The following is a 27,394-nucleotide window of genomic DNA, read 5'->3' as shown; positions in this document are numbered from 1 at the left end:
CCGACGCTGCCTACTCGAGCCCTAGCTGTGGCCCTAGGGTCGATGCCTACATCTTGGGGTGGAGGTCCCATGGTCTCTGCCGTTGTTCTCTCCTTCGCCCGCTGTTCTAGGGCTCCCCTCGCCAGTTGCTTGGGGACTCCCTCCACCCGCCGCTCTAGGACTCCCCTCGCCTGCTGCTCGGGGACTCCATCCACCTACCGCTCTGGAACTCCCCTTGCCTACTGCTTAGGGGCTCCCATCGCCTACTGTTGGGGGATTTCCTCCCCTCCCCTCAATTGTTCCTCCACGTGCATGCTGCGTGGAGGCGCCTTCGTGCTCGGTGGAGGAGCAACTAGAACTTCATCGTAGTCCGACCACTCGAACATCGCGGTACTCTATGTCCGAGTGGTTTGGTCACCGCTAAGCAAGATGCCGCCTGGCTTGAGAGGAGTGACACCCACTGTATTTCTCTTCTTCCAGGCAGGCTCGTCTGCCACTGCCCTCTTCCCTTGGATTTTCTCCGACGTCGGGGATGGACTCTCCAATGAGATGTTGATGGCTCCCTCCTCAGGCTACGTCGGTGGCCAAGCATCTACTACCTATGGCCAATCGCCCCTCGGCACGCCCAAGAAGTACACCGCTCTTTCCTGCGAATGGATCTTCGCATAAGTGAATTAGTCCACTACTCGGCAATGATAGAGGATAAAAAGCATCAAGAACACACAATTGAGATATTTACCAGAGGAGGTAGATTTTTGTAGTGAAAGGGTCTCGTCTGCCCAGGCAAGTTGAACGAGGCAAATGGAGCGAATAGCTCTATAGCTCACTCTTGCACTACGTCCCTCGACAGCATCTCTGTCCTCTCTCGGGTACCATTGGTCTCCCCTTTGAAATCAAAGGCTGCATGAGCCCTCTCCTTGTAGGGCTGGATGCGGCGCACTATAAAGCTCACCCACTAATCCACCGTTGGTCTTCATGCTCTTTATTAAGCCAAGGAGCTCCCTCACTTGCTCCATATCAGCGCTGCTTGGCATCTTCGACTAGCTCTTCTGGCTCTCCAGGATGTGGTCAGCATCGTAGTAGACGGTAGGGTGGCTCTACTTCATCTAGAACCACATAGCATTCCACCCCTTCAGCAACATGTTTAGCGGCATAGTAAGGTACTCGCCCACCATTCCATCGCACAGCTAAAGATACACTCCGCCGACCACCTTGGAACCACCGCCGCCTCTCTTCTTCAGCCAGAACAGGTGGCGGAAGAGGTTGAAGTGGGGAAGGATTCTAAGATACACCTTACAAAAGTGGATGAAGATAGATATGTGCAATATGGTATTTGGGTGGAGGTTGCACAGACTGACTCTCTAGAACTCCAACAAATCCCTCAAGAACGGGTGAACAGGAAAACCTAATCCGTGCCAAAAGTAGTCCTCAAATACTACAACTTTGTCGGTATGAGGCATTACGAAGGGCTCACCAAGGGCCGACCGCCATCCAGCAGTGACGCGGTCAGGAAGAACGCCCGCCTCCACTAATCTATTGAGCTCCGCCTCCCCCATGTGCGATGGCACCCACTCTTCGTCATGACCGGCTCCGGTGCTTTTCTTCTTTGGGCTCGCCTTCTTTGGGTTCACAGCTCCCCTCTTTAGCGCCATCTCTCAAATCCAGATGGGGACTGGTGGCGAAAGCGAGCGTGGATGTGAATCTAGAAATGTGAGGGCTAAGGAAGAAGATGAAATGGCAAAGTGGCAAAGGTGGGAGCGCGGGGTGCGGTGGCATAGTTATAAAGCACTCCCCCCACCTTTTTGCATTTGAGGGGTTTTGGGAAACCGTTCCCGCGATTTGCGCCTCTCTGAATTCTCCGCAACAGCAAGGTGGGCCGTTACCTGGGCTTTCACGCAACCACAGCCTGTATCGCCGATTTATCTCTGCAATTTGTTATGGCTCGCTGAATATTCACCGACTTCTCCGCCAACCGTTACGGCTCAGTAATTATTATTGTATAGCCGTTACTCCGTTGGTTGTTGTTTTTTACCCTGGCACCACGTGACCACATCACCTACTGTTAGGCTCGAGGACTAAGTGGGCACACTTCACGTTGTGGTGAATATGCTTTTTTCTCACCTCAGGGCTACGCTCGGGGACTGGCTGCTTGCTCGGCTAGTCTTTTACTATTCTTCTACTTTGGACCCTAGCACCACATGACTACGTCATCTACTGTCAGGCTTGGGGACTAAGTGGGCACACTTCACCTTGCGATGAGTATGTTTGCTTTAATCTAGAAGACTCCACGCCTCTTAAAGCTAAAGAAGACTATCTCCCTTTCTCATGGTCTGACTCTAAGTGGGCACACTTGGTCCATTGCGTAGAAATTTTTTATTCTGAACTTGAGCTCCTTACACCGTTATGGCAAGCCGTACTTGGGTTACACTGCTCGGTGATGGTTCACGCTGCTCGGCAATGGTTCACGTTGCTCGGCGACGGTTCACACTGCTCAACAACTGCTCACAACTGCTCGGCAATTCATCACGGTGGTCGGGCCCTGAGTTTGACTGCTCGACTTTGTTCACACCTGCTCGGACAAGCTCAAGACGGCGTTGCACAACGGGTACAAGGTGCTCGGGGACTACCTGTGGGGGGTATGACCCTGGATACCCATGGCAGACCACATGGGCTGTGCCCCCAAGGGTGGCTTAGCCCACAAGATGAAGCCTTGTGGGGCACGACTCTGCTCGGTGCCTCCCGTAAGACACCGGGAAGATATCTTGAAGATACTATGAGATCTGTTAGGATACATATGATCTCATGATTCTTATAATCTGTTATTATATTTCGGTTATCTCTTAGATCTAACCGACTTGTAACCCTACCCCCGGACTATATAAGGCGGGCAGGGCCCCCCTCCAAACTCACACAATATCATACGGTAGCCAATACAAACCAACAGACCATAGGAGTAGGGTATTACGTCATGCTGATAGCCTAAACCTGTCTAACTCGTGTGTCTCTGTTGCCTTCTTGTTCTTGATTACACGCCTTTCTGCCGATCAATCTACCTTCGTGGGATACCCCTCGGAGGATTGCCGATGATATTCTATCGATAGACGGGTAGACGGAAAGGGTAAACCATATATTAGAGGACATGTTATGAGCTTGCGTATTGACCTATGGAAAATACTGGGAAAAGAGCCTATCATTCATTATTTTCCTACAACAATAGTTACCAAGCAAGTTTGAAGATGGCACCATTCGAAGCATTGTACGGAAGAAAATGCCAAACCCCATTAATGTGGTCTGAAGTCGGAGAACGAAGCCTGTTTGGCCCAGATATGATCAAAGAAGCTGAGGAACAGGTAGCCAAAGTCTGAGAGAATTTGAAGGCAGCACAAAGTAGGCAGAAGAGCTATGCAGATACCCAAAGAAGACCATTAGAACTCTAACCCATAGATTTTGTCTACTTAAGGGTATCACCCATCAGGGGTACTCGGAGATTTCAAGTTAAAGGAAAGTTAGCCCCATGATATATTAGACCATATCAGATCATTGAAAAGATTGGAACCATGGCCTACCACTTGGAGTTACCTCTAGAGATGTCAGACATACACGATGTGTTTCACGTATCACAACTAGAGAAATGCCTGGGGGTACCGGAAGAACAAGCACCTATGGAAGCCATGGACTTATAACCAGATTTATAGTATCAGGAAAGACCGATCAAGATATTGGATACGGTCACCCAACAAACTAGGAGGACAACAGTAAGATTTTATCGGGTACAATAGAGTAATCATACAGAGGCAGAAGCCACATGGGAAAGAGAAGATAACCTTAAAAAGGAATTTCCCTATCTATTCAAGGATCAGCTCGAATCTCGAGGATGAGATTCTTTTTAAGGGAGATAGGTTTGTAACACCCTAAAATTTGACCTAGTTTAAAAATCACTAAAAATTTGAACTTTTAAAACATTGCATAGGAGCTAGCATATATAACCAACATAGGTAATTTTTACAAATAAATTAACATAGGGAAATAAAACTTGACGTGAGAATGTTGCTTGGTTTGTTGAACTTATGGTGGTACACTTTTGCATACTCATACATTCAAATTTGAATTTAAAATCATTTAAACATATGCATACTTAAGCTGGGAAAAAGAAAAAGGAAATAGAAATAGATAAATCCCCACGGGCTCATTTCCTCCCCCTCTACCCTTTTGGCCTACAGTAGCCCACTCCACTCCTCCTCTTGTCCTTCTCTCCCCGTGTGGGCTGGCCCAACCAGCGCAGTAGCAGCCGACAGCCAGCACTTGGTCTGGCTCACCCACGCCCTTCCCTTCTCCCCCTCTCTCTCACCGACATCTAGGACCCACTCGTCAGCTCCTTCGTCTCCTCACGGCCGGTAGCCATACGTGGCGCAGGCCGCGCATCAACGCCCGCCCCATTCTACCTTGGTGCCAATGAGGGTCAACGGCGACACGATGAGACCTTAGGACCCCATGGAGCCCTCCTCTCTTCTCCTCTCCCCTCTCCTCCCTCACTGTGAGCTTGTCAACGCCGCTGCCATGGTCACCTCCATGCCGAGCCACCGGAGTAGCCACCAAGGCACTTCAATGTGCGCGTGGGCAAGCTCCAGCTGTGGCGACGTGACCCAATGAGGTCAACCACGAGCGCACGTGGTTGATAGCATGGCGGGACAATATCTCACTGCCGGGACACCGACCTAGCCAGACTATATATAGGCTCGGCCGACAACGCTCTTCCCCCGCCCTCTCCACCATCCGCTCCGCCGAGGGCGGAACACACCATCTCCCCCTCCGTTTCCCCTTTCCTCTCCTGCTTTCCACTTTCTTCCATTTTCCCCTAGATCGGTAGTTCGCCAGTGCCATAGGTGCTGCCTCCTCTCCTGTCCTCCCCAGCTATGACATTGGCTGACTGAAGTGACTGGTGAGTTCTAGAGCCCTTCCTCTATCTCCTTTGCTAGTTAGTTGGTCATTTCTCTCTCTGTGTTGCGCTGCTACCATGTGACTGGCTCCATCGAGCCGCCATGGCCGTTGTCCATCACCAGTAAGGCCACCCCGGGGCACACCACCACCACCACTACACCCCTCACTCACTCGCACACATGTGCACATAGTTAGTTGTTTAGGATAGGGCCATAGGGCCGAGGTCACCGCACGGCGCCCCCACAACCTCTTTGATGAGCCGCCATCGCCACCACGGGCACCCGTTGCCGACAGCAACCCTACCATCGGCCGCGGGCGTGACCCCATGAGCACTGTGCACCTATTACAAGCCACCACCGAGGACAGATGCCATCGGCGTGGCCAACTTCGGCTAGCCAGGCCTCTCCCTCCCCTGTTTCAATAACGCGGCGGTCACCCCTGCTCACCGCCGTTCCCTCTCTCCCCTTTCTGGTCGTGTGGGACGGGCATGGAACGACATTGCCGTTACCGTCAACCCCGTCCGTCTCTCTCTCTCTCTCCCTGTTGCACTGACACGTGGGCCCATGACCATAATGCCAATGCCGCCATAGCTACTGACGTAGGCATGGTGGCCAACCTGTCATCCACACGCACACACACCACACACACAGCGTGGGGTACGCTTTAAAAAATGCTAGGTACGCCCGGCTAATGTACACAAAGAGTTAAAAATACATCTTCCTCGTTTAAAAAATTCCCAAAAAAATTGTAAATAAACTAGATGCAATAGGGAATTTAATCATGTAGTCGGCACGTATTTTCATGCACCAGAAAATGCATATAAAATTCAACCTAGTTAAATAACTATAGGTTAAACTTCTAAAATATGTAACTTTTAAACCCTAACTCTTTTTACATGAAACCACCTCTAAAATTCATCTAAAATCCAACCCTATCATTTGCACCTAGTGCCACCATATAGTTCTATGTTTGATTTTGCCCTTTCTTTTGTGGTTAGCGGTAGTCTTATTTCTATCGATATGCCCGATAGACGACGGTAATCATCAGGAGGACGAGGGACCCGAATTTTGTAGACGTGCCGTAAGATGACAACAACGAAGGCAAGTCCTTAGCTCCCACCCTACCATCTTGCTTTAAACCACTGAAATGCTAAAACATAACTATAAGATTATTACCCTAGAATATGGGCTCGGTCATTATGATTATTGTTAAATTAAGATAAAGGATTATCTTGCTACTTCATGAGCTCCACACTATGACTAGATTTAGGGATAATAATGGAACTTAAAATTGTTAAACCTAAAACAAACCCTGACATGGGCGAGTAGTCGTAAACTATGGAGGTAGTTTATCATGGCAGGGATGCCTAGAGAGGATTCCTGTGGGAGATACCCGCCTCGGTCACTTAAGGACCGGTTCATAGTCCCTCTCGTCTAGTGAGTTATTAAGTACATCCATATGTCTATATGGGTAGGCTTGATCTCACACCCCATTAGATAAAAGTATAATTTTTACTAGGAGGCCGGTGTAGGCAGCGAAATATCAGGAGCCGACACGGGGGATAGGTTTTCTTCCGTGGTCCGGGTGGCATGGATGCTATGTGATCTTCCAGGTTAAGCTTTTTGTTTTTGGCTGCGTTCGAGCCCTTGATTTTATTGGTCGTGTTCGAGCCATGTTTTTTTCTTTTATGATGATTTGGTATCATCATGTTGGGGGGATTTGATATCTTTTCGGTTTTTGTGTTCCAACCCCTGAGAAACTGTAGTAGAGTTATATGGACATCTAAGGTCGCGTACATTCGGGTATGAGGTCTCGTTAGGTCTATTTCATCCACTGATCATGAATGAGGTTGCACCTATCCTGTGGGGAAATTTATACACCTCTGCAAAGTTACTTAAACCTATTTGAATAGCCACGTCCTTGAAATAGGCAAATGCTAGGATGGGATACTATGATTAGATTTACTTTTATGTGTAATGAAACTGGTAATGGAATTGATGCTAATCCAGGTACTAGTGGGAATGGTAATACTCCGCTAGAACCCAACCTCTAATTATAATCACCACTACACTTCTATTTTCACTCTATGGTTAGGGCTTGCTGAGTACGTATGTACTCACCCGTTGTTGACACACAGACCTCGGCACGAAAGAAGACTATGACTTCGACGAGAAAGCGTACCACGAGGACTAGGATTCCCCTAAGGAGATACGTTCGTAGGAGTATGACATCGAGGCTAGGGTTTCGGCAGCGCTCAAGCTTCCTGTGGAATAGGACTCCGCTTTGCTGTATAATAATTCTGCTCTAGAGACCATCAATAATGTTGTTTTACGGCCATAGTCTTCCGCTAGATATGTAGCCTATGACGATGCCCCTTGGGCCACTATTGTAAGACCTTATTTCTATATATCAATTAAACCTCGAAAACTTTTATTATATATCTGCGTACCATTCTTTTGATTTTATGCGTATTTATGCACGATCTTGACGTAAATACGGATGCACTTAAGACTCAAATTGAGGGGCCGACAGTGGTGGCCTGAGAGTTTCCATCAGTGGGAGAGGTCCCAGAATAATCTTTTTTATCTCCCCACTTCCCCAGTACTAGTACGACAGTTCTACGAGAATTGGAAAAGGTACAAGTACTGAAGAAATGCTGGAGATGCTCTAACAAGAATTCACCGGGTACTTTTCAAGCAGTCATATTTTACTATACAACACCCTCAATGGCTGAGTTTAGCCCACGATTTGGTATACTAAGGTGTGACCGAAATGGAAATGCGTTACGTCCCACAACGAACGCACATTTTTACATGTTTGTTCAAAAATGCCATGCACGCTCTAACCATTAGGATGAATGCTTAGTCACGGTGAGTTTATCAGCGTATATTTGGTTTAGAGACGACTAGAGTCAGGATGGGTCGATCTCATTTTTTTTACTATTGTTGGATGTGGGACACCTGAAGATGAATCCTCAAAGAACATCTTCATCAGATCCTCTTTACCTACAATTAGTAATAACGGGATTGAAGCCAAAAAAAAAACTGCAGTACATCTTCTTTTCAATCTTTTTTCCTATTTTTTTCTCAATTAAAAATTAAAAAAAATCAACCGCTCAATCCCATGAAGAAAGGGGAACAACCAATAAATTGTCCCAAACCCTTTTTGTTACTTCCCCTCTCACAGACATCTCGAGCCCCACACGCATGCTATCGACGTCGTGCGGCATGGCACCACGCCGGGTGAGTAGCTGCCACCGTGCCTTGCCACACGCACGTAGGCCAAGCGGGCAGCAGCTGCATGTCAGTAAGAGATTCTACGAGCCTTTTTTGTTTACGAAAATGGTGTTCTTACCCCTGTTCAGTAAGTGATTTTGTTCTTCCTTTTTCAACTTTATGTTTTTATCCCTGTTATTTTGAATTGAACGGTCCGTTTGCCCCTGCTTCTGACGTCCGTCAGATAGACATGGACTAAATGAATTAAAAAAATTCTAAATCTGAAAAAACAAAGGCCAAATGACCATAGTGCCCCTTATCTCCTCATCCCAAACGCATAGGGCGTCGTCGCTCACATTGGCTTGGGCGCGGCTTTTCCAGCGGCGGCGGCTGCAGAAGCACCAAAGGGGAGGAGAGGCCACGACTCCAGGTTCAGGCGCAGGGAGGGGCTGCTTCCAGGGCGCGGGGCTGCCTCCCGGTCGCGGCTCCAAGGTGCGGGCGCGGCCTTCCTCTAGGCGCGGGGAGGCCGCGACGGGCGCCCGCGGGTCGGCGTGCGCGCGCCGGGCGGCGGCGGCGGGCGCCCTGCCGCGGCTCACCGGCGGCGTCTCCCTGCAGGTCCCGGCGTCCGCCCGCAGGTCCCGGCGGCGCCCGGCCGCGGGTCGTCTTCTTCCTCTGGGCGGGCTTCGTGGCTGTAGGGGCAGGCGGAGCGGCATCAGGGCGGGCGGCTCCGGTGCCTGGACGCAGCTCCCGGCGGCGCCTGGCAGTGGGTCTCTGCGCCGCCTCCTCCCCTCCTTCCTCCGCTCCTCCTCCCCACACAGGCTCCCGTGCCCGCCTCCTGCTGCCCCGCTGAAGTCACCGCGCATAATGGACGAATATACAAAGCGACGGCGGGCCTCCCACCGTACAACTTTCCGCGCAGGCGCAGTCTGCGCGTGCCGACGTGCGTCAGTCTCCATGACCGCCTGTGATCTGCCCCGGATGCACACCCACGCCGCCCTGCGCGGTGACGACGACCGACGAGGCGTGCGGTGCGCGTGAGGAAGGCTTCTCCATCTAGCAACCGGGGGCCAGACGATCAACTCATCCGCGACTCCGCTTCGTCACACGGCGTCGCCTCGCCGGCCTCCTCTCCCCGGTGCTCCCGTGCCCGTGGGTGCGTGCATATCCCTTTCTCTCATCCCTTTTCAGTTCCTCGCACGGTTCGGGCTCTTCCAAACCTTTGTTGGCTTCCTGCTTCATAGTCATGCCCATCATGATTGCCACTTTGACTGGGAGCAGCTGCGATTTGCCTTGTTTGATTTGGATTCGAATTTGATCCGGTCCGATTTGACGTGGATAAGGGCAAGTTAGGCTTTAAGGTACCCGAGCCTACTGCCATCATTTTGTATAATGATTGAAGCTTAGGTTGGTCTGTGAATTTGACGTGTCTAACCTCCTGTTTCAGGGTTTTCTCATTTCAGATTGGGAGGGCATTGACAGGATTTGTGAGCCACAAAAGCCTCGAGGGTCGGATTATCGCTATTGCATTGCACAATCAGTAAATGCAGGAATGGACATGGTATATGGTTATTTGAGTGTTCACATGAAATGCATTCCTCAATCATCTGTTCGTTTTGCCTACATTGAGCAATCTACAGATTATGATACCTCACAGGTTTGAGAAATTTTTGGACGATATTGTGTTCTTGGTGGAGACAGGGGAGATACCAATGTCTTGGATTGATGACGCTGTTGAGCGAATTCTGAGGGTTAAGTTTATTTTTGGAGTGTTTGAGCATCCATTTTTAGACCAATCTCTACTGGACATAGTTGGTTGTAAGGTAACATGCTTCTGGTTTCTTTCAAACTTCTGCGTATCTTTCTGTTTGAGCCATCTCAAAATTGATGTCACTAATGATAGGCAATATGTTGACCTTTCAGGAACATCGATTACTAGGGCGTGAGGCTGTTCGCAAGTCTTTGGTACTTCTGAAAAATGGCAAGGATCAGAAGGAGCCATTCCTTCCATTGGCCAAAGATGCAAAAGGAATACTGGTTGTAGGAACACATGCTGACGATATTGGATATCAATGTGGTGGGTGGACGATAGCATGGCATGGAGATAGTGGAAAAATAACTCCTTTGAGTATTGGATCAATGAAGTAGTATGCTGTGATTTTCCTTTGAGTAGATCAATGTTGTAGTTTTCCCTTGAGGGGCTCTGATCGGCAGATGGCGTGTCGGATTAGAGCAGTCGAGTTTGGGGGATTTCCTGTCCCTCTGGAAGGGATCAAATGCTGCGCCTACCTGGTGGACTGGGCGGCTAGTGCTCGTCCTGCTGGCGCCTGCCTCATCTAGGTCCCCTTTATTCAGTTCTTGCTGCGAGTTGTTAATCTACTGTACCAGGGATCCGTATGGCCAGAGGTTTTGAGGAGATGGATGACGAGGACTACTTGTGGGTGCGGCGCACCAGGTTCTCACAGTCCATCGTCAGGTCCAGCTCCGGCAGGAAGCAGTATGGCGCGTTCATCAAGCAGTTCAGTCATGGCGCCGAGCTGAGGCAGAATGGGTTGGGCACAAGGTACAAGCACCCTCGCCAGAAGGGGGTCATCGCCCTGAACTTGGACATTCCTCAGCGGCATGTGGTTCGGCCATCCAAGGAGAGCCCAGACGCGCTGGATTTCTCTTTCCACTCGGACGAGCACAGCCAGAGGCTCCAGAGAGTGTGTTCCACCCCGGCTCCTTTCTTTATGAAGGATGCAACAGCAACAGCTGATTCATGTCATTCTCTTTTCCAGCTTGGTTAGTAAATACATGGTGTAGTTTTAGTGCTTGTAGTGTTACATGAACTAACTTGTATGGCGGTTACTTTTGCTGAAAAAACATGTATTGTATGACATTCCTATGTGGTAAGGTACTAAGGTTATCAGTGCATGCATCTACTTATATAGTTTGTTAACCGATGTTCTACATGCATTCTTATACATTGAAGATTTTTGGTCCCACACAAAAGATTATATCGAAATATTTCTTATGGCGTTACATCTGTCATCATTATGAACATTTTGGTCCCAAAATTTTGAATATTTATCAATATTAAATCTAAGTTCAAATAATTATAAGTTGTGCCAAATATGTTTGACCAAATTTAATCAATTGTCAGCATACAATAAAAAAGTCTAATTCCAAATCAGGGTAAAATCACAATTAGGCATAACAAACAGGGGCCAAATCGCATGGGCATTCATGTCCTTTTGTATAAAGTTTAACACCGTTAGGGGTGGATGATGGAGCAGGGGCAAACTGGTGCTTCGCGAATGGCACAGTAGTGGTAAATTCACAAAGTCAAAAAAATAGGGGGCAAAATCACAATTTTGATACAAAACAAGGGTACAAACGCACGAGCCCCTTTTTGTTTTGGACCAAGTTTGGGACAAACTCTTTTGAAGTTCATTATGGTTGCATGTATACTTCCTACTTATATATATATATATTTTATTTTTGAAATCTCGCCCCCTAAATTGATCTCTGGTACAATGACCGTTTATAGTGATGCCTGATGTAAGAGAGTTTTCAAGGAAAAAAATTTGGTGCGGACCAACTATGCAGAAGCAGCTTGCAGATGTGTGGATGATACGTGGTCCCATTGGGTGTTTGATTACCATAATTACTGTTGACATAAAAATGTGGCGATGTGATCAACACACAGCAAGCCAAAAGATTTGAGTGGAACGAGTTCAGAGGTCTACTTGGCTTCAACACAGAACCAACCGATTATGAAAACCCAACGACGTGCCAGTCAATTTGACCTGCAATTGATAAGAAGAGAAAATCTTATCAGTAATTTAAGGTGGAACATGTCGGTATTGCACCAAACAGTTTTAAATATATGGCTAGATAGCCGATTCAATGAGGCTATCGACTAAACAGTCGATATCCAATGTATCCATGAAATGAAGATATTTAAATCAAGGATTATCGGCTAATATTAAACGATAATGATACGAATCAAAATAACCGATGCTCATGGAACATCAGAAAGCATCATCGATTAAATGGAACATGATCGATATAAGGCATTGAGCCGATAAGTTTGATGAAAAGAGTATAACATGCGAACAAATCGACTATCTAATATAAATGAATCTATAAACAGTTTTGAGTCTAATCTATTATTATCAACAGTGAGGTTCGATCAGATCGATGCAGCTATAATAATAATGATAAACTAAAGCCAAAGAATCTATAAAACCATCTATATGTTGACAGATAAATGAAAACATGCTATATGCGTGAAGGTATAGACAAATCAGCTAAAATAGCTGATGCAGTCATAGCAAACAAATAAAGTACATGTCTTGATCATGAACAAGACCACTAATCGATAGTTTCTAATCTAAAGTCTTTCCAGTGAGGTTCGACCGGATCGATGCAGCTATAGTAGTATTATTAGATTAGATCTCATTAACTAGTGAGTTTATTTAAGATTGAAACATGTTTTTGGATATATGCTATGTTTGACTAGAATAGAGATAAAACAGCCGATATAGCAGAATTAAGTCATCAATTATAAGATTTAAAGCGTTACCAGATCAAAAGTCGACCAATTGAGATAATATGATGTCGATCTATCTCTATCTCAATCGGGTGATTTTATTCTAATTAATAAAATATTAATTATAGCAAGATCGATAACTAGTGAATCAACCAAAAATAGGAAGGAAAATCTTACTAATCTTAGTAGATTCGATAACCGGTGATATTATATTAAAAAATAGGTTATTTGACACAAGATCGATCACTTTGATCAATATTATGATTCATAAGAGATCAATCAGCTGATGTAGCCTTACAAACTATGATACAGATCGATAACTAACTTATATTATGGCACATAAAAGATCAATCAACTGATACAGCTTTACAAGCACAATAAAAGTCATGACAGTACTCACAAGCAAGCTAGAGGTCGATCAGTCGATGCAGCCCTGTTTGCTGAAGAACTCGTCGAGATCTACAGGACTCCTACTCCTAATGCGATGGCGAAAGTCAAAAAGATTGTATTGATTGAGTGTTTATCCTTTTTTTTACAATAATCAGGGTCTAATATTTATACCTGTAACCTAAACATGAATCCTACTCAAATACGACTCATTACAATTCTTCGAATAAAAGAAAACTTCCTAACTTAATAATAACCTGGACCTCAATTTTCCTTATTTGTAGAGTCAAACACATCTTCCTGGCGCCATTCAATTATAGTCCATTAACGCCGTCTGCTGACGTCATCCATAAAATAGTCGATTTTGATATCACATCTAGATCAGCTGATCCCGATTCACATCTAATCGATTCCTTGATGACATAATCCTGGAAGCTTTAGTTCCCACGTTCTTCTTTCCAAATTTTGGTGTAAACACATGCCCCTCAATTTTGAGATAAAATAATTTTATTCTAAAATTCCTAGTTATCTGTTCACCGTGTTGCAACCGCTCATTCTGAAATAAACGCATGACTCCTGATCTCTCAGGCCAAATTCTATATAATACCCCAATAGTATGATTTTCAGGTTGCTCGGCCTGCTTACTTTCCCCTTCTTTCTCGAGCAAACTTCAACAGTCAAAGCCGCCACTGCCAAAGCCTTAACACTAACAAATCATCTGTTCTACCAAACTGTCGTTCAAGTAACCTTCTTTATGCCTTCAAACTTGGCCTTTCAAGTGTTAGCCGCTACTCTATATTTTCTTTTTTCTTAAATTCATCCTAACTGGTTCCAAGGAAATGAGGAACAAAATTCTGATTCCATCAGCTGTTGTTCCCAATGCCTATTACCTTGGACCCATGGGTGACCCTGATCCATTCGATTTCATTAATCAAGGAAATGATGGAAGCTTCTATAATTTTTTAACTGGGATCAGACCTTCCTTCTTTTTGCCTACATGAATGGACAAGTGCTACCTTTTCCTCAAATTTGTTTGATTCCTGGTGGCAAGAATGGCACTCTCACCTCTTCTGTAGTCTAATTCATCCCAACTGTTTAACCCTGAATGAAGAATTTGCTTCTGATAGTGAGGTAATTTACTACTTTTTCTTACAGAAGGATTATCTAACAAGTTCTCCTATCAATTCATCTAACAACTCTTTTGCAAGATACCAAATTTGATCCGCCAAGTGTGGACAGGAAAGGGCATCCCATAGAATATTATCCACCATGTCCAGCCTCAAGAATAGGATCAACTGCACCCACTCTAAAAAAGTTTATGAAAACCCTAGCTACCCCAACAATACTCACATATCAGTCTTCAAAATGCAAGGCAACCCAAGGTGTAACTCAGAAAACCACAACTGGAAAGAGACTACGCAGAATAAAATCATCAATTGTTTAGGTAACTTAACTTATCTTCCCTCTTAAGATGTTATCCAACTTTTAATTCAATCCCTTCCTTGCAGCCATCGACTATTGCATCTCAATCGGCCTTGGGTGCCGAATTGTTGTCCTAGGCATTCGAATCGGCGTCTACCAACCTCTCATCGGCTAATCCCCCTAAGGAGCCGATTACAATTGAAATAACCGATGCTTCTGATAGAACCAAAATAGCAGAAGATGAGAACCTCTCTACTTCACCTCCTAATGCTACCAAGGTATCTCCTCAAGCCTTTTAATCTTATATAATCCTCACTCTTCTCTGATTATTCTCCTTTATCAGATACCACCTGAGAAAATATCTGCACAAGAGCAAAGGTCTAATAATTCAACAGTTAAAGATGATCCTGTTGATGCTGATACCCAACCCATTGACTCTCTAACTTAGCAAACAATCGATGGTAATAAATTCATATGCTCATTCTTGTCCTTCTATAACAAATATAAACCAAAAAACTTCTTGATGCCTGCAGATACTAGCATCGAAAGTCCAGAGCCGATTCAACCAAATGTTGAAAAAATGTTGGCACATCATCGACTGCTCCTTCTCCTCAGCCAGAGTTTCTTCTAGAAAAGGTATTGTGTTCTCCTCATCATCCATCTCATTGTCAACCCATCTACCATTTCTAATAAAACTCCTTTTGTACACATGTAGGCACTTAATTCTCTAGCTCTGAGCTACTCCTTCAACATAGAAGAATACATAGATGAAAGTGAGATTAGCTCATCAGCCATTTCTTCCTAAGAGACTTTATCATATGAGACCAAAAATCGGCTAAAAGACATGCTGCCAATGCTCGAGAGGAATATAGACGATTTGATCCAGGATGTAGACCCAATGAGAAGAATCTTCTTAGCCATCAAGGATAATTTGACCGTAAATTTTGCTGAGGCCTTGATACCTATATCCAATATTGAAGACCAAGCTCCCAAGGTGAAAAAGGCTTAAAGAAATCTGATTGACCATGAAGCTTTGATGGCCAAAAAGAATTCTAACAAATAGGAAGCCAATGAATTAGCATAACTGATCGACAATTTGAAGAATTCTTCTTCTAAAATTAAACTAGAACTAAATCAGCTGAGAGTTAGGCATGCTGAGCTTGAAGAAGAACTGGAAAGTGTGAAAGCCACCATCGAACGTCATGAGTCCAACTTGACTCAGATCCCCAATGCTATCAAACAGAAGAAACAAGAAATATTGACCAAGGTCAAAGAAGACAAAGCTATTCTCAACAGTCTTGAGAGCATTCCTAGATCAGCCGAAGAAGATAAACCACAAATTGCAGAAGTTGATGCTATTCAGCTGAAAGCACTACGAGCAATTCATGATGCTCTTAACTTGTAATTTACATTCCAATATCTGTAGCACATAAACCTGATGATAATTGTACTTTTTGGTTCGGCTAGAAGAGCCGATTTCTGATTTCTGACTTTACTCTGACTTAACCGAATCTGAAAACGGCTTTTATGACAAAACCCTTCGAATTCCTTCTCAGCTATCAATGCCGCATTCCCCTCGGTATTAGTGAAGCGGCGCTTCCCCTTCCATCAATTGGGATTGCTTTCACACATCCCAAAATATCTACCGTCTTGCCTTTGTGGCTATAAATATCAGCCAAGGGCTTTGGCCTCAAACACATCTACATTTCCAGCTGCTCTCATTCTCATGCGTCCTTCCATCTTCAAAGACCCTGTAGCAGTTTCCTCTTCTCCTCCCAAGATCTAATGCATCCATGGCAGGCGAGGACAATAGAGGTAAGCGCGCGGCAGAAGATCTCCCGGAGGAGGAGATGTCGGTGAGCCAGCGACTCCGCCGCATCAGGTAGGACCAAACAACTCCTGCTCCTATCAATAGATCACCTTCTGACATGTCTGCAGGTTTGTCTTGAACAACAGGCTTCCTCCTCCTCCCGAGGCCGGCGAGCCCTCTAATGCTACATCTGTCGCCATCCCTACATCAGATTCGTCATCGGACTCCTCCGACTCCTACACCGACGACGATGCTTGGCGCTTCCTCCAAGAATGGAGGGCGACCAAGGACCATTACTCCGAGGCAACTCGAGAGAACGGTCAGCTTGAGATCCACCTTGAGGTCTCTCAAGCCGCCCTCCTCGCCGCCGAGGAAGAAACCAACATCGCCCGGGCACGGTTGGTTGAGTCCGACGCCATGGTGGCGGGTAAGATGGATTCCAAGAAAACCTCTATTCTTATTTTCTCTACCTTTGCCTTGACAGTTTCTTTGTTTCTGTGATTGCCAGCCCTGACGGTGCTCCAACTGGCGGCGAACACGGCTACGGCGACAGTCAACACCCGCGGCCCCTTACTCATCAACCGCCTGCATGATGTCCCGGCGCGCGCCTAGGAGATCGCCCTCCACGACATCCACCGCAGCGCAGGAGTGGTCCTGGGCGCGGCGTAGGTCTAGGCCGGGCACGAGCTCCGCACCATGGAGTCGGGTGTCCCGATGGCTGACGACCCCCACATGCACGAGGAGTGGATCGAGGACTTTGACGATGCGGCTGTGGCCATCGTGGACATTACATCCGCCCGGGATGTGATTAATAAAGTTTTTGATTAGTTTGTACTAGGAACAAACTATCAATGAATAAAATTTCTACTTCTCTTTATGTATGCGTTTCTGAATTTGCTGAAATATAAATCTGATTGTCTTTGTGTGTGTTTTTGCTCTATAGGCGATACATATTGTATCGGCTTTTCCCCTTAGGGCTGATTTTTAAACTAAAGCCGATATCATCCTGGTACCGGCTATTAGAGCTGACGACTAAACAAATCAGCTATCAAGTATTAATCCAAATACTAGGATAATACTTCTTTAGGAATTTTTCATTATTGCTCTATCAAACTTCTCTGAACCTCCTAGCGTTTATTCTTTATGAAACGAGAAAATTATTATTATAAATTTGAGTAAATACTTTAGTACTCCGTATCTATAAATTAGGCCAAATAGTTAAGACAGAGCGTCCGAAGGGTACAAAGAGCTGTCGCAGCTGAACTGATGTGGAAACAGTGTCTTATCCCATGGATGAGTATGATGGATCTCGCCGCGCGCGTTTGCTATCCGCCGATGCCCTCTCCCCGTGGTGCCACTCTTTAATTTTGTCGGATCTGGGTGCTGACGATGGAGGGAGACAGGGCAGCTCCCTGCTGTTGGGTCTTTGATGGAAGAGAAGGCGTTGACTTGACTCACGGCTCAGGCACTGCGGGACCAGGGGACGGCCACGGACGGAACTGCCCAGGGTGAGAGGTCTACTAGATGTCTAGTAGATGCATTCAGATCGATAGTTCAATTATTTTTTCTTTTTTCAAGTCCGTTTACATTTTACTGTGAAATTCAAGATGTACCACGCCGTCCAGGGCTTGCCCACCAAGCGTGAGAGGTCCCATCTACCTCGGGCATGTTTTGAATAGTCCAAACTAAGGCCCAGTTTAGATGCGAAATTTTTGACTTTTGGCTATTATAGCACTTTTGTTTGTATTTGGTAAAAATTGTCAAATTATGGACTATTTAGGCTTAAAAGATTCGTCTCGTCAATTACGGGCAAACTATGCAATTAGTTATTCTTTTTACCTATACTTAATGCTCCATGCATGTGCCGCAAGATTTGATGTGACGGGGAATCTTGAAAAATTTTGGATTTTGGGTGGGATCTAAACAGGGCCTAAACTATCAAACATTAAAGAGTTACTTTTTATTCAAAAACTTTATCTTTTATTTTACTAAAAACATTTTAGATTCTTGGCTACACTTTTGGTAACTACAATGGCATAAATAAGTATTTTTGGTCATAAATTGCATTGTTAAGACTACAATGACAAAGGATCATTTAAACAATATACCATGTCACTCAAGATCAACAATAGAGGTTGAAGCGAGATAAAAAAAAAATATGGTAGCCGCGCTAATAATCACGAGAGAATCTTGCTTCAAGATCAACATTCATAACTGGAACGAAGGGTCACCAAATTTGCACTCCCTCCATCTTAAAAAGAGAGTGTCCCTTTAGAGTTCGTGTTGGTCAATCTTTCTTAAATTTGCCTAGATTTATAGAAAAATATTAGCATCATCTGTATATGTGAAAAGATATATTATGAAAATATATTCAATAATTTATATAATAATACTAATTATGCACAATAAATACTAATATTTTTCTTATATATATTTGGTCAAAGTTAAAAACTTTTAACTTCTCGGAAAATGATAATAGTAATTTGTTTTGGACGGAGGGAGTAAACAACTATGATTTGTTCAATTTTGAATCTTTCATTAACTTGAGTTAGCCTATTTTTGTCATCATTAAACTTTAAACTTTAGTTGAACCAAGAGAAAGTTGCCGCACTTTTCTAAGTCTTTGACACGTGAGATCCAAACAAGAAAGGTTAACTGTGACCGCAAGCCCACAACGAAAGGGGCACCAAACTCAATAAATCTTCCATACCTATATATGGCAATCTGTTGTTATAAACCAATAAATTCCTCAGTGTTAGTAGGTCTTAGAGATTTAATAGTTCATGATAGTTGAATTAATATATAAGGATTTATTGGTTAAACCCTAAACCTAAACTCTTAAAGACTGTATATAACTTTCCAAGCAGGGTGGAAATTAACAAAAATGGGCCATAGAGAACAGAGCACAAACCACAATATGTATAATGAAAGGTGAGTAAGATTTCGAGAAACAAGTCCAAATCTTGTGAACTCCCTGATAGAAACTCTCTCCACATCATACTATCCAGTTTGTGAAATCCTCTCCACAAACAACTCAAGAATTACACGAACTCGCCTCCTATCAAACAGGATGCTCGGTACATTACAGACTCCAACCCCGCAATTCAATCCACAATTTTTTAACAAATTCAGCACAATCGTCAATTCAAAGAAATTACTGCCCATTCCTACAAATTTTTAGCAAATTCAGCACAATCATCAATCCCTAGCTCATCACTACAAAAACTAACAAATTCAACAACACTCGCCATTCGGCCGGCTGGGCTAGCTAGCAGTTCTTGTCGGGCTTGGCGAGCTTGCATTTGACCTTCTGGAAGACGACGGCGGTCGTCCCCGGCGGCGCGAGCTGCAGCTTGAGCGGGCACGTCGCGGCCAGCTTGCACTTGGTGACGTGCGCCTGGTACCTCACCTCGCCGGCGAGCGCCACCTCCACCTGGAACAGCCCCGTGGCGTTCTCCTTCCCGAACTCGGCGACGCCGGCGTTCCCGAGCGCCACGTACGCGCCGTCCGCGCCGGAGTCGAGGTGGTACACGCGGGTCTTGCCCGCCGGGTGGACGTCCCCCTCGCCGGCGAGCTTGACGCGGTCGAACCGCTGGCCGTCGAAGCTGTAGTTCGCCTCCAGCGGCTCGGTGTTCTTGATGCTCATGGCCCAGTTCCGGTTGCGGACCGTGATCGTGAGCGAGAGGTTGTAGGCGAGCGCGGTGGCCGGGGAGGTCACGAGGGCGAACCTGGTCAGCGAGGCGGCCTCCACGGCGACCTCCACGTGGCGGATGAACCCGTAGGCGGCCAGGAGCACGACGAAGAGCACGACGGCGGCGAGCACGAGGAAGCAGATGCAGCAGCCGAAGATGGTCTCGCGCGTGTCGTAGGAGATGCAGGGGCAGCACCGGTCGCAGAACGAGTCGTAGCAGCCGCCGCAGCAGCAGCAGTCGTCGAAGCAGCACATGGCGGAGCAAATCTTGGGCTCCGGTGGCGATGGAGGGAGAAGAGATCCGCCGCGGAATGGATGGGGAACAGAGATTCGCAGCCCGCAGCCTGATCGCTTATAGGTTTCAGACGGAGCTTACGAGCACGTGTTTTTCTATCATAATAAATTAGTAGCACGATTTATCAATTTAGAAATCAATTAATAAACAGACAGTTGATAGGTAATTTATGTCTTTCTTTACTATTTAGCATTGCTTAAGCTAATTTATAATGGCAGCCGAACATTTAAAAAACTGTCTTTCTTTACTGCCTTCATAGTGACTTGCCCGTTGGTGGTTGGCTGTACACTTGTACAGTTGTATTAGTATTAGTAATAAATCGCTGAGCTCCTTTTGTTTGTCTCCTATCGTCCCGTTTGGCTTACCTTATAATCTGATTTATTCGGCTTCTTTTTTCAAACCGAAACAGTGTTTTTCTCTCACAATAATTCAGTTGAAACAGTATTTTTCAACCAAATTCAGCCAAGCAAACGGGGCCAACATGTCGAGAAAAGTTCCTTCCATCCTAAAATATCTCATTTTAATATTCTAGGAAATCAAACTTTTTAAAATTAACTAGATGGTACTCCCTCTCTTCCAAATTATAATACATTTTGGCTTTTTAAATTTAGATACATAATTTTTGCTATGCACTTGGATGAATACTATATCTAGATATATGATAAAAATAATGCATCTAAAAAAGTCTAAACGTCTTATAATTTAAAACAGGGAGAGTTTACCGGAGGTTTTGGAGGTAGATTTGAGGAATGGACACGAATTAGGATGATGGGTGTCTGGCTTGACATCCAAATGGGTGAGTGCTCCCTTCTCTTCCTCCTATGCATCATTTCCATCTCATCTCATTCATTCTTGTTACGTAGATCATAGCGCTTTGATGTCATAATGATTCATACCCATAGAAATGCATAACTCCTTGTTCATTTGTAGGATAGACTCGAAGACAAGCTTCAATCTATAAAATTAGGATAGTTAGTACCAATATGCATGTACAACGGTTTACTGTTAACAAAATTGTTGATCCTGACACCACAAATTTCAAACATCTTGTTGATGAAATCATGGACAAGTTTCCATGTGGCTATGGTGAGGTGGTGAAGTTGTTCTACTTCTGTGCTAATAGGAAGTCCAACATCCAAATCAAATCTGATCAAGACTTAGTTGAAATGTTTGTGAAACATATGAGTTCAAAGTGTTGTTTCATGTCTATTGCTTACCATAATCCTAGTAGTGATCCACTTATACCATTTTAGGACATCTTTAAGAGGAAATTGGAGGTCGGTTGGTCTCCAGTTAAGTTTAGAGCATCTCTAACAGATTACTCAAATCATCCCTGATACCTAAAAATGGACATATATGTAATTAAGAGGGTCTAATAGATTACCTAATCCATCCCCAAGAATCACCAAAACACCTCTCCTCTCTCTCAAATGCAAGGGATGCAAAGCATCTCCCCTATCTAACAGTTAGTGGTAGCGACATGAGATTTCACGTGCACAACTGGGACCCTCCCTCATCGGCATGGAAGTGCAGCACCTGTGGTCGCATAGCAGATGTCAAATTAGAGCTAGAGCCGCTAGCGAGGTGTGTGGGGCCTAAACACACATCCATCGAGCACTAGCCTTGGCCAATCCAAACCATAAGGCAGGGCCCTCCTCATTCGCGTTGCTAAGATTATCCACCTCGGCTTGTGCTCCTCTGCTTGCACTTTGATCCACCGAGTGATGGTAAGAGCACCCGCAATGGTATAAGCTAGTTACTAGCTCTAACTCAATCTCTCCAATAGTGGTAGCTTTTAGCAATAGCTCATAGTATGATTAGGTCCACATGACACTCTCACATGATTTTGAAATGTGCGTATGAGCCTAACTCTTGATCAAGAGCTAGCTTTTCTCTCTCTTCTATTAAAATATAAAAAATACTTAGAGCTAACTTATGAGTCAGCTATAGTTGGCCAACGGGCCGACCCTGCTCGGCATGGCACAGGCACGGGCATGGGCCAAGCACGGCCCGCACAGTGTTAGGCCAGCACGGCATGCCATGCCTCCTAGGCCTTGCTCTTTGGTCCTCGTGCTTGGCCTTCAGCCCAAGTATGGCACTATGGGCTGCAATTCGTGCTGTGCCGCCCAGTTGAGCACGACCAAAATTGCGTGTCGTGCCAGCCCACAACCCGATGACCTCAAAACCCCTCAAAAACATTCACTCATCAAACACTTATCAAATTTCACAAGTCACAACTCAAACAAAGGTACAATCTGTCAAAACACTCAACTATTCTAACTTCTAAGTCAAAACTCAAGCAATCTCAAATCCAATAAAATAAGAAACAGAGCCACAGAGGAGAATTTAAAAGATAAATGAGTTGTATGTGTAATGCTGCCTCATTAAAAATGTTTCTAGGTAAAACTCACCCTTGTGAGAGACACTAGAAAGGGAAAAAGAGTGCAGCACAGCTCTTAATAAGTATTCCATCATTATTCAAAGGTCTCAAGTCACAGTCATAGATGACAGATACAAAATGGAGATAACAGATTAACAGAGCACTCTCTCCTCTCTCTCAACACTAATTACCAGCAGCCCTAGATGTACCAGCCCTAGCCCCAGATGAACCAGCAGTACTAGCAGCCCCATCTGCATCTTCATCAAGGTACAGATTCTTAAAGGAGTCCTCCAGCTCTTAGTTGTCAATAGCATGCTGTAATCTTCTTTCTCTCAACTCCTAATCCTTTATGCAGGCCAGCATCTCCACAGTTTTAGGGAACAAGCGACATCGCTGCTCTTTAATTATCCTTACTGTCAAGCTGAAACATGATTCCAAAGAGACAGTAGAAACAAGAACAGACATAATATCTCTAGCCATTATAGATAGGATCGGATAGGTTAGTGTCGGTGTTTCGAGTAAGCACCAACTAGTAAATTTGTATTTGTTGCGTGTTAGGCCTGGATGGTGTGCTAAAAGACACAAGGTTTATACTAGTTCGGACAGAATGTCTCTACGTTCAGTTTGCTGCTGTTGCTCGTGTTATTAGCACTGAAAGGTTCGTAGTAGGGGGTACAAACGGTCGAGTGAGGGACAGGTCCCAAGTCTCTGATAAAAAGGTCGAAAGGATGTTAAGAGCTTGGTTGCTGCTTAGCTGTGTGTTATGTAGTGCGTGGTGTGTTGAATCGATCCATCCCCCTAGTAGGGTACCCTGCCCTCCCTTTAATAGATCAAGGGGGAGCAGGGATTACAGATGGGAGAAAGAGGAAAAACTAAAGGCAGAGAAAGTTCTTCAAAGGTGTTGGGTCTTCCTTCTCCTTTGAGCCTGCCCTGCTGACATGGCAGATGGTGTTAGGGATGGCACATTCGCTGATCCTGATAGGGCCACGCTCTGGCTTTGTTCGGCAAGTGGTCACATCCCATCCCACTCTGGCGGGTGGCGCGGCGCACCAGGGTGCCAAGCCATGACCCTATGGGGAGCAGACAGCATAGAGGCCCCACGTTCATTACTGTAGATGACATGAGTTTCCTTCTTGGACCATAGCGGTTGTCGTATGTTTCCGTCAGGATTTGTGTCCGAGGGCAAATGCCGGTGCCCATAACACTGTAGGATAAATGTCAGCGCCCGTAATACTATTGGGGCTCTGACATGCCTAGAAGGGCTTAAAGCGCCTGTCTAGTCATATCCTGATGGCACTTCCCTACAGGCGTGTAGGGTATGGTCCTTGGTATTGCGGTTGACTTGAGTGCCCTGCCTTATCTGCATGCGTAGTTATGAAGGAGCAGCGCATCAGAGTCAGGCAAGGCGAAGCCTGCCCCTGGACGTCGGGCGAGGCGGAGCCTACCCTCAGACATCGGGCGAGACGGAGCTTGTCCCTAGACGTCGGGCGAGGTGGAACCTGCCCTAGATGTCGGGTGAGGCGGAGCGTGCCCTTGGATGTCGGGTGAGGCGGAGCCCAGCCCCCGGACGTCGGGTGAGGCAGAGCCTACCCTCGGATGTCGGGTGAGGCAGAGCCCAGCCCCTGGATGTTAGGCAAGGTGGAGCCTAGCCCTTGGACGTCGAGCGGGGCAGAGCCTGCCCTCGGACGTCGAGCAAGGCGGAGTCCAGCCCTTAGGGGTCAGGCGAGGCAGAGTCTGCCTCCAGACGTCGGGCGAGGCAGAATTGGCCCTCAGGGGTCAGGCAAGGCGGAGCCAACCTTTGGTCGTTGGGCAAGAAGTGTAGCTGCATTCTTGTCTATTCGGAACCATCAACATTTGATGGTTATTAGCTCTTCCTCTTTGGGTACCCTAGTATTCGGTCCCTGACAGTTAGTTTATGATCATGCCACTAGAGAAGTAAATCAAAATCGTCATCATATACAGTGACATTGTCACTGTCTAGATAAACTGAGAGCTCACTAGCAGTAGAAGCAGATGAAGATAAAGTAGGGGCACAGGTAGGGGAAGGACCAAAAATAGATCTAGGGCCTCCAAAGATTCTTCCCCATGCCTATTTTTTCTTACATGTATGGCTTGCAGGCTGTGCAACCCTTTGAGTGCTAGCTACACCAAACTTTCTCTCATATTTATTAAATAACTTGTAAATTTTAGCTTTCACATCAGCATAATATGAAGTATAATCACAACCAGTGCTCTCTTTAAGTAATTCCAGGACTCTAAATAAACCTCTCATCTTAGATCTAGGATCAAGAATGAATGTAAATGAATATAACAGAGGTATATGCTGCCAGTATTTAAGGAATTTAAGCTTCATAGGATATACAACAGCAATTAGATTTTGATCTTTTTCACTTGCATGTAAATGAGAAACAATTTCTAGCAGATGGTGCAGGATAAGTGGACTAGTTGGATAGTAGACACCAGAAAGAACAATAGTGGAGTCATAAAATAGTTCCAGAAACTCTAATATCTTTTCAGCTATATACCAATGCCTTGCAAACAACAATTCAGAGCCATAATTGGAATTAATGAACACAGAAAAACATGCTTATATGGAACTAAGTGTTTAAGCATAAGATATGTAGCATTCCATCTAACATCCATATCTAAGCCAAATTTTCTAGGTCTAACACCCTTAGCAGTACAGTAGTTCTTAAACATAGCAATTCTTTGATTAGAGGAATTTAAGAAGTTAATAGCAGTTCTAAAATCTTCTGTGTAAGGTTTGAACATCTTTAAACCAGATTTTACAATCAGATTAATGATATGACAAGCACAATGTTGATTCACAAGACTGTACTTACGCTTAGAAGGATCAACAGGCTCAGGTGTAGGAATAGGACCCAAATAACTAGCAAACATAGGTGTCCAAGTTTTCATAGCCTTAGCATTAGAAGAAACATTATCTAGAGTTATAGAGAAAACCTTATCAATCAGACCAAACTCCTCAACCACATAAGCAACTCTTTCAGCAATATTTTCACCAGTATGTTTCACCTCAATCAACCTAAGCCCAATAACCTTTTTCTGTAACTCTCAATTAGCACTCACAAAATGAGCAACAACACTAATGTAATCCTCCTTAGCATTACCAGACCAAATGTCTGATGTTAGAGCAACAGAGGAAGCAACAGACAATATAGAATTCTTATGCATATTACGATATTCAGTAAATAGTTTACTCAGATCTCTAGTGGTGGTCTGTCTAGATACTTTAACAAATCTAGGGTTATGAGCATGAACAATGTGATCCTCCTAGGCCTCTGTCTCACGAATACCTAATGGCAAATCAAGCCTAGCAATCAAGTGACACAATTCAGATCTAGCAACGTCAGGTTTGTAGTCTCAGTTAGGCACATAACCATTAGGATTGTAAGCAAGCCTAGACTAAACCCTAGCATCTTGATCAGTTTTCTGCCTACAAGATTTCTGGTGCCTCTTCAAGTGCCCAGTGCTAGCATTAGATCTAGCAGACAAAGTATGCTTACATATTTTACAGGTAGCTTTAGTGTAGATTTATCTACCATTCACAGTCTCATAGATCTCATTAAAATTAGCCCACACGGCAGATTTACGCTTACCAACATCGGGTCTAGAAGAGGTACCAGTACCAGCAATAGATGGAGTTGAGCCATTGGAGCAGACCGAGGTCCCAGTCACCATCGCCCCTTCACCACCGCTGTCGTTTAGATCAATTGGAGCAGCAGAGCCGCTATCGACATCGATACCGAACAAGGCAGTAGCGTCATCATGGGTGTCGTCGTCTTCCTTAGGGGCTAGGCTTGCCGTGATCAGATCGCCGTTGCTGGTGAGCGGCCAGATGATCTCATCATCAGCACCAGCCATGGTGCCCTCGACCGTGGAGGGCTCTCTAGCACTGTTCCTCAATGGTGCACGGGGCCGCTTTGGTCGGACTATGCCCTAGCTAGAGGATGATGCATCAGCTACCGACCTGCGCAAAGAGATGGAGGAGGAGGAAAAGAACAGATCATAATAGATCAATCATCAATGGAAGAAGAAGAGGGTTAGTGTTAGGGTTGTACCTACAATCGGAGCCCGGTGCCAGAGAAGACGAGGGCCACCCAGAGAAGATGACACACCGGTTAGAAGGACGATGAGCGGCGGAGGAGGGGCAGACGGGGACATGAACTCACATTATCACCGAGATCTAGAGGGGAGATAGGGACAAGGAGAAGGGAGAGGCAGAGAGGGAGGGGATCAGGTAGGAGGAGTAGGGAGCTGCCTACTGGCGGCAGGCGGATCATCGAGGTCACCTCACCGGAGTCAGGGAGGATAGAGCTGAGATAGAGAGGGCGAGGGCACAAGCCACGAGGCGAGATGAGAGTAGCGCGGCAAGTGTGAAATGAACTAGGGTTCGGGGTGAGGGAGAGGGCGCCGTGGCTTGTCGCTTATATATGAGGGGGGAGGCGGGGAGCGTGTGGGGGCTGGGCTGCTTCACGCTGGGCCTTGGGGAGGAGGGGGACTAGGGGACTGGGGGTCTGGGGAGAGGCCGGGTCGTTGCCGGGCAAACCATTGAAGCCGGGCCGTGCCATGCCAGCCCATGGACCTGAGCAACGGCCTAGGCACGACCTGCTCCCTCAGGCCGGGCCAGCCCAGGCCCGCTGACCATCGGGCCGTGCCATGCTTGGGCCGGGCCAAAATTGCGGGCTTCGTGTCGGGACGCCGTGCCTCGGGCTGCATGGA

General features: G+C 45.7%; 1 protein-coding gene across 1 annotated transcript; it reads right to left on the bottom strand.

Moving 5' to 3' along the window:
- Positions 1-19,384: 19,384 nt before the first annotated feature.
- Positions 19,385-20,294, bottom strand: LOC136545600 (NDR1/HIN1-like protein 10). Its single transcript, XM_066537608.1, has one exon. It carries the CDS (start codon positions 20,229-20,231, stop codon positions 19,554-19,556), a length of 678 nt encoding a protein of 225 aa, XP_066393705.1. The 5' UTR covers positions 20,232-20,294; the 3' UTR covers positions 19,385-19,553.
- Positions 20,295-27,394: the final 7,100 nt, after the last annotated feature.

This window comes from Miscanthus floridulus, chromosome 3 (genome assembly GCF_019320115.1).
Source record: "Miscanthus floridulus cultivar M001 chromosome 3, ASM1932011v1, whole genome shotgun sequence".
In the NCBI taxonomy this organism is placed as follows: domain Eukaryota; kingdom Viridiplantae; phylum Streptophyta; class Magnoliopsida; order Poales; family Poaceae; genus Miscanthus; species Miscanthus floridulus.
The sequence above is the reverse complement of the archived record's forward strand: the minus strand, read 5'-3'. Positions and strand labels throughout refer to the sequence as shown.